Raw genomic sequence first — 11,522 nt, 5'->3', positions numbered from 1 at the left:
GAAACCTGTTGGGTGTGCACATCAGTACACCCAGTGATGTACAATATTCCTTATTTAGCCAATCCTCCTCAAATTTCTTTCCAATTTTTTGAAGCAATGAACAATCCTGCAAGAAGCAACCTTCGCCAGACGGCAGCAGGGCATAGAATTTAAGAGGAAGACCTTGGGGGCAAGGGAAGGAGGAGGACCTTTGAAGAATAAGACTAGTAAGAATATCAGCTTCACAAATCAGCAGGAGTGTTAACTTAGGCAATTTATTATTTTTAATTTTTTTTTTTTAATGTTTATTTTTGAGAGCGAGAGAGACAATGAGCAGGGGAGGGGCAGAGAGAGGGAGGAGAATCCCAAGCAGCCTCTGCACTGTCAGAGTGGAGCCTGATACAAGGCTGAAACTTGAGTCGTGACATCATGCTCTGAGCCAAAACCGAGTTGGACACTTAACTACGCCATCCACGGGCTCCAGCTTGGGCAATTTAAGTGCTTCAGTTTCCTCATCTATATAAAATGGGAATAAGAGCACTTACCGTTATGGTCATTACCAGAATGGGGCCAATGCTTTCAAACTGATTACAGAGCACCTGGCACAGAGTGTACCTGATGTAAGTACTTACTTGGATGCAGTTAGGTATTAGCAAACCTCTAAAATGTTGTTTCTCCCTTATCCCAATTAGGCCAGCATATCCTAAGGTGGCAGCCTGCTAGCTGTTACCCCAGGTAACAACTTTTTCTTCTGTAGTTTTTTATTGGGTACATGACCACAAAGCAGTGGACTATTACTTTCTAGCTTTCCTCGCAGCTAAATATGGTCTCAAGACCAAAAAAAAAAAAAAAAAATTGACCAATGGAATATGAGAAGTCATTAAAATGTTAATTCTGTGGATCAGTCTCAGTATCTCAGTATGTGCTTCCCTGACGCCCTCTCCTGTTTCCTCACGCTAGAAGATGATCATCAGAACAAACACTTTTGGACTCAGAAGCTGCCTTTGGAGTATGGCAGAAGAGCTTACCTCTGGACTGCTACCTGAAAGAAAAGTAAAGCTCTGTTTAACATCTAATTTTTCTTATGAAGTCGTTGTAACAGTACTTTATGAACTAAAGCCTACTGTGTCCAGCAAATAACTTAAGGTGAGTGCTAAAGACATGAAATAAACAGAACATGTACTGGGGAAAAAAAGTGTGGGGGGTCAATATCCAGTTTGAAACCATAGTTTATTTTTAATGTAGCTAGAAATCCATTAACTATATATTTTTAAGCAGAAAAAAAAAACTACTTTACTTTTCCTTCTTATAGCATTGTTAGCACAAGAAAAAAAACACTTCTGGTTTAGAAATGATACTGAGTTTCTACGAAAATGAATGTACTTTGTATTTGTGGAACTTAAAAGCACAGGACACATTTTTCTGAAGACCAATTTTACTTTTTCCCATTTATGGTACTATTTGCAATGTTAGAATGTATTTAAGTAATATATAATTAAGTAAATCAAACAAGGAACCCAAAAGGAACTGGTCTTCTTGAGTTATTCACAGCACACATTAGAAATTTTGAGAGAACACACATTAACAACAACAAAAAAACACTGGCAAGCTCAAACGCAAGTTTATATGCTGAGTATTTTTAAAGGGTTTAAAAAGCATGCTCAGTTAGCATACAGCCTTTTCTCACTTATATAACAGATGCATTACTGTTTGTGTACAGCAAAGGATGAGAACCTGAATCAACTCACTTATGACTCCAGAAATGTGCTATTTCAGAAATGTATTCCATGAAATTTTTTTTACTGGCTCCTACCACTGATTCTTCAAATAAGCAAAGTACAGAGGGTCTCATCCCTTGAAACTGTTTTTAAACACCTGCCACTTTAAATTGAAAGACAGGTAGAAACCTAGCAATTCCTGGTACAGTGCCTGGACTTAATTAATGTAAGAGTTGAATGTACAGCAGAAAATCTATCATTTCTTTATCCTTGAAGGGGGGGGGGAGAAAAAGGAGAGGTGGGGATATGGTGCACTATTTAAGAGATGAATAGCAGTACAATGACTCATAATAATACCATCAACTCCACAATGAAGAACCATGGATCTCATCAATTTTATAATTCATGTTGGACCAAAAAGTTTAGTTCCCCTGTAGTGTATCAATGAAGTCAAACCTCATGCTTTCCAAAATATGAAGACGAATAATGTAAGATAAACTCCAATTGCAATAGGTATTTCCTAAGTAGAGAACTGAACACAAAGGGAATCCCTCCTTCCAACATCTTTTGATATAAGCTTTCACTGAAGTGAAAACCTAACACTTAAATATGAAATCTGTTGGCCAAGAAACTACAGCTGCTATGGATATTACCTTCCATAATCATTATATGTATTACATATTAAATTAAACCCAGCATTACATATGCTTGCACAATTATGCTGTGAATGATATTAGTGATGGTGCCAGTGAAAAAGGACAATCTTTAGCCCAAAAAGAATAAGGGGATGGGGAGGCGAAAACAAGTAGAAAACACACAATGAGATGGGCCATTTTCTGACTAGGAAAGGTCATTCTAAACACAGAAATACAAAAAGAAAAGTATTCCCTTATTTCCCGTGTGGAAATAATACGAAACATTTATTTTCTGTATCACACAAGAACACAGCTAAGTAATCCAACTCTACTGCAGCATTATAAAAATCATCCCTTCACCACAGTGTAAGATTTAAATGCATCTGCACAAGTGTGCATGCTATATTAAAGGAGAAAGGTTGCTGCTGCCCTGCCAAGAACTTCTGGCCCCTATCCAGATCCTACTGCAACACTGGTGGTCCCAATGGTTTTATTGAAATAAAATCATGTTTAAAAAATAAAGCATTTAAAAAGACAAGTCAAAATGCCTCAGTAACCATATACCCAACTCAAACTTAATCTATTTAAATGTTATATTTGCCTCTCGCTAATAAGCCTTTATTTCAAACTGAGCAATAAATCTTCCACACTGAAGTATCTTCCTTGCCCAATTATCCAAAGGAAAAAAACTGAAATGATTAGTAAAGAAAAATGTAGGGATTAACACACCCTTTTAATATGTTTTTAAATATTTTTAAGGTTTAAAAAGTGTTTAAAGTTTGTAATTCCTAGTAGGAAAACATCATCTGAATGAAAACCCTAATGGCAAACCACTGAAAAATGTCTCAGTTGTATGTGGGGCAGAGGGGTAGGGATTATCTTCACAGCACCCCAGCTTTCTCCATGAGAAGGTCAGAGGTACACTGGTTTGTATTATTGCGACATCCAATAGGTGATCGAAGTTGCTTTTCCTTCAGCAAGGGCTTTATTTGTCAGAAAGGCATTATGCTTGACCTCCAAATTTGGCTGACAATTTACTGATGAGATTCATAACCTTTGGGTTACTCTGATATTTTGACATATTTGCTGGGTTCTGGGCCACATCCTGGAAGGCCACCATAACTTCTGGATCCTGAAAAAAAAAAAAAGGTAATGTGTTTTTTTTTTTTTAGCGTTTAAAAGAGTTCTGTGGTTTAACATTTATTATCCTAAATCTTATCTCTTTATTTAAACTTGACAATTTTGTCAGAGACAAGTTAAATGGAATTTTGGACAAGTCCCCGAAGTATAAATATTATTAATGTGCACTTCAAAGTCAAACACCAATTATATCACTTTAACTAGATAATGAAAAAAAGCATACACAATTTTGATTAAAAGGACGACTAAATTAGGGATGATTGGGTGGTTCAGTTAAGCATCTGATTCTTGACCTTGGCTCATGTCATATTCTCACAGTTTGTGGGATTGAGCCCCATGTCAAGCTGCGTGCTCTCCCTCTCTTTCTGTCCCTCTCCTGCTCGTGCGCGTGCTCGCTCTCTCTCTCTCTCTCTCTCTCTCTCTCACACACACTCAAAATAAACTAAGGGTGCCTGGGTGGTTCAGTTGGTTAAGGGTCCGATTTCTGCTCAGGTCATGATCTTGCAGTTCATGAGTTTGAGCCCCACGTTGGGCTCTGTGCTGATAGCTCAGAGCCTGGAGTGTACTTCGGATTCTGTGTCTCCCTCTCTGACCCCCCCCTCGTTCATGCTGTCTTTCTCTGTGTCAAAAATAAATATAAAAAAAAAAAAAAATTTTTTTTTTAAAAAAGGACAACTGAACTACTAAATTCTACTCATGAAACCAGTATTACATATAACACTATATGTTAACTAACTAGAATTTAAATAAAAACTTGAAATATAAATAAATAAGTAAAGACATCTGGATATAATCAAACTATTACAGACTAATAGTATTATAGAACCTTATTACAAACTATACTACAAACTATTATTTTTAATAACTTAAGCTACTCATTCTGAAACAAAAAATGAACAGTAGAACTGTGTAATGAGCTATTTGGTAATTCTGACAAGTAAAACATATCTAACATAGTAACCTTTGTCTCTACTTAGAATTAATAAAAGAAATACCTTAGGGATACAAGGCCCAACTTTGTTCTTCCAAGTCTTACCTGCATGGCTGCGAGAACCTCTGGGTCACTAAGAATTTCATTGAGCCCAGGCATTCCTGCCATTCCAGGCATTCCCCCCGCCATTCCAGGCATGCCTCCAGGAAAATTACCAGGCATTCCCCCAGGAAAGCCACCTGCAAGAATAAAGGAAGTAGCTGCAAGACACCAGCCATATTCTTTCTCAAGTAGTGACAGCACACTATTTCCTTCCAATGAAAATCACACACACTCACAAGTGCATGCAAAAAGAACAAGGGGGCTACTAGCCACAAAGTAGACTTAACATTCTAACTGGATGCAAATGAGAATTTTACCTTCAAATTTTCTCCTAAAAAATAAGGCTGTAAATCAACTTTACTACCTTTTGCATTTAGTTTTTCCTAGTAATTAAAACTGTTAAAGAAAGAAACTAATCTTAGCTAAAACAGTCCCTGGAATTACAAATAAAGTCATCTCAGTCATCTTATTTTCTCTTTTTAATACCATGTGTTTCAATTCCAAGTTCTAATTTGTAAGACTTTAGTTGTTTCTGTTTAAACTGTATTCCTGTAGAGCATTCTTTCAAGAACTAAATGAAATGCTCGTTTTAAAAAGCTGTGGATTTCTATCTCCACCATAGACACAATCAAAATCTGTGCAAGTGAAAATCTGCATTTTTAACAAGCACTCCTGGTATTTCTTCTTTACACTGAGGACAATACTCTAGCAAAAAAGATTTCATTCTCCCAGTATATTTTTAGATTATAAACACAAATTATCTTCTACTCAGTTGTTCACTACATACACCTTTTATGTCTACTGGAGATATTATGAAATCACAATTATACCAACATAGACATCTATAAGGGAATACACTTTACATTAATGTATCTTACAGATCAAGGGTGACTACACATAAGCCATCATAAAGAAAAAACACAAAGAACGAAGTCATTTCCTCCTGGCTCAACAATTTAAAACATTCCCATAAGTAGCTAATAATCACAGGTAAGAGAATCTAAGAAGCTGGAAAACTACTAGCTTCTCTTGATGCCCCTACTCGCTGAAAAAGTAGTTTCTATCCATAAAAAAAATAACTGGTCCAGCACAAAAAGAGTTAACCGGCCTGCTTGTGAAATCTAGACAATAAAATCCACATAATAAAAAAGTAATCTCTAGTACTAATCTACACTAGTGGTTTTCCTCTAAAGCAAAGATACTGGATATAAAATTATTTACATTTTAAGCAGAACGTAAGCTATGAACTGCATTTTCTTGCTTTTTCTTCAAACAGAAAGTCATCCCCAATAGATGTTCTTTCTTTTTACTTGCTTGGCACATGACCTTTCAGAATAAAGGCTATCTTTTCTAGCCTGTGACCATGGAACTTAAGTTGCAGCCAGTGGCATACACCCATTAGGGGGTGTGTAGCTGCCTCTGTAAACCTTTCAGAGAAAGCTGGTTACTATTAAAACAGCTGAAGGCAGCAGATTCCCCATTAGAATTACAAACTTTAAAAAAATCTCTTCCTGGTTTTTAAATTTCACACTATCTCATTCAGGAAGTATTCAAAAATTGTTCCTGCAGTGCCTTTTTAACTGTTCTTCTACCTGTATCATATAGGCTAGGCCTCTGCTATCACTGAAGACTTTGTCCCTGTAGTAATTTCTAATCATTTGACATTTACAAAAAAGAGCTTTTATTATTTTTGAACTTGACTCAAAATATTTTTTATGAATAATTTCATACAGTGCTTTTTACCTAGTCTCTCGTGAATATCAACATTTAACAGAATAAAATCCAATTGTGATAATTTAGAAATATTTAGAATATTGGGGCACCTGGGTGGCTCAGTCGGTTAAGCATCCGACTTCGCCTCAGGTCATGATCTCGCGGTCTGTGAGTTCGAGCCCCGCATCAGGCTCTGTGCTAACAGCTCAGAGTCTGGAGCCTGTTTCGGATTCTGTGTCTCCCTCTCTCTCTGACCCTCCCCCGTTCATGCTGTCTCTCCCTGTCTCAAAAATAAATAAACGTTAAAAAAAAAAAAAAATTAAAAAAAAAAAAAGAAATATTTAGAATACACCATAACTCTTACTCCATCTCTTAAAGTACAATGTTCATATCTCAATAAATGTTAGCTGCTCTGGGGTGGGTGCCTGGGTGGCTCAATTAAGTGTCTGACTCTCAATTTCGGGGCTCAGCTCATGATCTCACAAGTTGTGAGATCAAGCCTTACCTCAGGCTCTGTGCTGGGTGTGGAATCTGCTTACGATTCTCTTTCCCGTTCCCACCTCTCCTCACATGAGCGTGCATGGGTACTCTCTTAAAAAATATATATATACTGCTCAAAGTGTGAGGAAAATAATTAATATAATATTATTTCCACTAATGTAACATTTTTAAATGAGAATGAAACTTTCTAGAGGCTAACATTCTAAAGACTTTTTTCAGTATTTCATGGACTAATAGTACTAAATATAATAGACCTATTTGAGCCCCAATTCAGAATATTTTCCGATTATTTACAATACTAATAGTTTTAAATTTTCTTTAAAAATACCTGGGAAAGAGCCATACTGAGCTCCTGATTGTCGTCTGGCTTCTTCCTCCTTTAATACAAAGAAAGAAAGAAATTATATAATGGGGGTGGTGGTGGTGGTGGTAGTGGTTACGAGTCTGCAAAACCATGCAAAAAAAATTGTAAAATCAGCTAGTTAGAGGAATGACAAGTTTCAAATGGCAATATTGGACTAAAGAACACGCCCCATCTGCCTCTCCAAAATTTTCTAGCTAGGTTGTAAGGAGCATTACTTTTAGTAGAGCTGTCTAGTGTTTTACCTCTACTTGGGGTAGGAAAAAAAACACCTAACAACTGGAAAGCAATACAGTACTGACTGACGTCTGTCCATGCTTATGCAAAGTGTAAATTCTTAACGTTAAAACTCTAAAATGAAAGCACATGGTTAAATGATGAAGACTGCCAGTGGCTTTTGTTTCTCAGGTTCGTCTTTTCCATACTCTCTCCACATAACTTAATACTACCAGAATTTTACTGATTTGTTTTTGCAATTTCCAACAAAGAAAATACAAATTTTCCTCATAACCAATCATAAAGTCATCAAGGATGTATAACTGTAGAAATTTTTTGACGACTATAAACTATAATCCTAAAAATTAAGCATGATGCTTTAAAAGCATTTATTATTGTGTTAAATTATTTTATTAAATTCAATTATAAGTTAGTTTGATTAATTTTGTTAAATATTAATATTTAATATTAAGTGATGAAAAATTAGGATGTCATGTTACGTAATTATAACATTAGCTTTACATCCTTCTATTCAAAACTGTTGGAAGTAACTAGATGGAAGATGATAACATCAAATGCAAAAAGCTAATATAGAAAAACTAAGAGAAACAAGAACAGTAGGAATATTGTGGACGAATTACGAGTAACTTTTCTTTTATCTAAGTTTTAGGACTTTGTAACTAAAAATAAAAAATAGTCTATTTTAAATAGCTATGAATCCACACTGGAACAGGAGGAATCGTAAAACAACAAATCAGGGAAAGCATCCACAAGAAATCAAATAATACTGACGAGTTTTAATTACCCGACCCAAAAAAAAAAAAAAAAAAAATCCCTAATTTTAGGAGGACACAACATGAATATAAACTGGGGATGTATAAGCTCACTTAAGAATTTAAGGACAAAAGATATCCCTACAAATTAGATAAGAAGGAAGGAAAACTCTCTGTAAGTAGTATCAGCCTACAGAACTGCAGCCAGCATTAAGAGCCAAGAATCAGAATGATATCCTAAAACTCTAATCTACTGTATTTCCCTTTGATGGTCTAGCTACGGAAACTTTACCCTCTGGGCTCTCTCATGTTCTTCCCGAGCCTTCTTAACCCTTTCTATTCTTTCTTTGATCTCTCGTTCTTCACGTTTTCGCTCATACTTTCTCCGATGTTCAGCAATTTTCTGGGCCTACGGAAAAGAAAAACACACACACAGAAAAATGTTTCCTTTAAGAGCTGAGTAAGTGCAACCCAACCACCAGTTTCGTTAAAGAATCATTTTTCTTTGTGGAGAGGTGTTAAATTCAACACACAGTTCTGAATGACAGATTTACCTTATAAGAAAATACCTTACATACTCAGACTTTAACAAGTCCACTGTGAAATAAAGGAAAGAGGATGAGATTCTAAGTTAGAAAGTTTATAAATTTCAAACAAGTAACTACTCAAGGATGACAATGAGGTTTCCAATTGCACAATTCTTGCCTGATGCCTGCCATGGCAAGGTAGAGACTGAGAATATACACACCAGTTATTTGTGACAGTCTAACTATACTTAAGTTTTCGCATCCATAAACTGAGGGGATGGTGGGCAGGAGAAGAGAAATACTTAAGTCTTATAGAATACTGTAAAGATTAAGAGAAAATATAGGTACCAGGCACTAGCACATAGCCTGGGCCAAATATTTGGAATCTATTATTTATTCAGAAAACAAATTTGAAGTCATATTCAATTGTTACTTCCGTTTGTTTATGATTATTTTTTAAGAATCCTGGGGTGCCTACATGGCTCAAGTGGTTAAGCATCCGACTTCAGCTCAGGTCATGATCTCACAGTTCCTGATTTCGAGCCCCATGTTGGGCACTGGGCTGACAGCTCAGAGCCTAGAGCCTGCTTCAGATTCTGTGTCTCCCTCTCCCTCTGTTCCTCCCCTGCTAGCACTCTGTCTCAAAAATAAATAAATGTTAAAAAAAAAAATTAAAGAATCTCATGTTCTATGGGTGCCTGGGTGGCTCAGAAGGTAGAGCATCTGATTCTTGATTTTGGCTCAGCTCATGATCCCCTGGGTCATGGGATCAAGCCCCATGTCAGGTTCCGTGCTGAGCATGGAGGTTGCTTAAGACTCTATCTCAAAAAAAATTAAAAATAAATAAAAATTAAAAAATAAAAGCAGGCTCTGTGCTTATAGCAGAGGCGGATGCAGGGCTCGAACCCACGAACCATGATATCATGACCTAAGCTGAAGTCTGATGTTTAACCCACTGAGCCACCTGGGCACCCCTCAAAAGAATTATCTTAACAATTGTCTTTTAAAACACAATCATTTTAGTTTTTGGATTTAATATTATTTTTAAAAGGATGAAACTTGCTACTTCCACAAGGCCCTCAAGCTTTATACAGGGCTGCATATACCTACAACATAAAAAGACCGGACACAACCTTGGGTCACGTTTTACAGGTTTTTTATTTTTTTCCTTGCTATAAACTTGATGCCCCCTTTCCCATTTCTAATCTTCTGGTTATAAGCCTACTGCAGGCATGCAAACCAAAGTAACAGTTTGCTTTAATACAGCAAGAGAAATAAAGGCATGACAACCTAATGACATTTCCAGAGGTGAGCATAAACTTCAGTGATAACAGATGAAAACATCCAAATGTCTGTTTCTTTGTATGTTCCACAGGGAAATTATCGCAAGGGGCTGAGTACTAGAGCCACAGGGCATCACAGTTAACGACCTTCCCTTTCTGTACTTTAACATACCCTTGGCTGAACTTCTTTCAACACTGCACTAGCATCTTCATCATAATCCAGTTTACAAGCAAGGGCAAGATCATGTGCTGCTTCTTCCCAATGGCCCAGAAGTCTGAAACAGATTAAATTCATTTTATACATACCCACTTATGTGGCATGGTGTCTTTCTTCCTTGTTGAAAAAAAAAAGTTACCGAACAAATTTAAAATTAAATATCTGAAGCATAAATTTTCACAAACCAATTCAATTACCATGTTCTACTCTATAAAAACTTGGAAATTTAATTTCCTCTTTGGTAACTATAAAGCTGCTCTTCTAAAAGATACTTTAAACTTTAAAAAATTACTTGAATTCAAAATATCGTAAAATTTTTCAAATTATGTGGAGCTACAATTTTCAAATTTGAAATTCTGATTTCAACTCCTTAAAACCGGAATTAACATAATGTATATTTAGTATGCTATAAAGGCAGAAGAGAAACAATACATGTGTACACATTTTATTGACAGGAGAAACAAAAGGTTGTGGGAAAAGGTAAGAATGGAGTAGAGGGGTAACAACAGAAATGACTTTTCTGGGTATACCTGTTAATTCAGTTTTGACTCTTTAAACACAGAAGGGTTTTATACATGCAAACTATGAAAATTAAATCAGAAAAGACAGAAATAAAGTAACCCCAAAACCTGACCACAAACAGAGAAAAACAAACAAAAAAACAGCTGTTTATCACACAGAGCATACAGCATACAGAAAAGTCAAATAACTTTTAAAACGGTATTTTGAGGGGCACCTGGGTGGCTCAGTTGGTTGCGCGTCCAACTTTGACTCAGGTCATGAGTTCAAGCCCCAAGTCAGACTCTGCGCCAACAGCCCAGAGCCTGGAGTTTGCTTCAGATTCTGTGTCTCCCTCTCTCTCTGCCCCACCCCCACTTACACTCTCTGAAAAATAAACATTAAAAAAAAAAATTTAAAACAGTATTTTGACTATATATCTTAACTGGGATATATTCTAAGGATAAAAACTGCAACAGACACAAAACCTTTCAACTTTGCTTAGGGAGTATAAAATTGTTAAGGTAGGACTGTAAAAACAATTTTACGTATGTTATTGAATAACAAGTAAACACATTACAGATAAGGATTTTGAGTCTAAGAGAATAGTGTCAAAAATGCATGGTACAAAAACAGACATTCAGATCAATGGAACAGAATACAGAACCCAGAAATGGACCCACAAACATATGGCCAACTAATCTTTGACAAAGCAGGAAAGAATATCCAACGGAATAAAGACAGTCTCTTCAGCAAGTGGTGCTGGGAAAACTGGACAGCGACATGCAGAAGAATGAACCTGGACCACTTTCTTACACCATCCACAAAAACAAACTCAAAATGGATGAAAGACCTCAATGTAAGACAGGAAGCCATCAAAATCCTCAAGGAGAAATCAGGCAAAAACCTCTTTGATCTTGGCCGCAGC

General features: G+C 36.3%; 1 protein-coding gene across 2 annotated transcripts in view; it reads right to left on the bottom strand.

Moving 5' to 3' along the window:
* Positions 1 to 1,190: 1,190 nt before the first annotated feature.
* ST13 (ST13 Hsp70 interacting protein) overlaps positions 1,191 to 11,522 on the bottom strand; it is a 32,170-nt gene continuing 21,838 nt past the window's right edge. Inside the window, exons 8-12 of one of the 2 annotated variants that reach the window (XM_058682134.1) lie at positions 10,052 to 10,154; positions 8,362 to 8,478; positions 7,048 to 7,096; positions 4,509 to 4,642; positions 1,191 to 3,464 (exon numbers count right to left, since the gene is read on the bottom strand). In XM_058682134.1, the coding sequence (XP_058538117.1) occupies positions 3,336 to 3,464; positions 4,509 to 4,642; positions 7,048 to 7,096; positions 8,362 to 8,478; positions 10,052 to 10,154 (532 nt within the window). In that variant the 3' untranslated portion in view covers positions 1,191 to 3,335. The remainder of the gene's footprint in view (positions 3,465 to 4,508; positions 4,643 to 7,047; positions 7,097 to 8,361; positions 8,479 to 10,051; positions 10,155 to 11,522) is intronic. The other variant, XM_058682135.1, reaches the window with a different exon arrangement.

The sequence above is a fragment of the Neofelis nebulosa genome, chromosome 8 (assembly GCF_028018385.1).
Source record: "Neofelis nebulosa isolate mNeoNeb1 chromosome 8, mNeoNeb1.pri, whole genome shotgun sequence".
Taxonomy (NCBI): Eukaryota; Metazoa; Chordata; class Mammalia; order Carnivora; family Felidae; genus Neofelis; species Neofelis nebulosa.
This window is presented reverse-complemented; position numbering and strand designations above follow the sequence as displayed.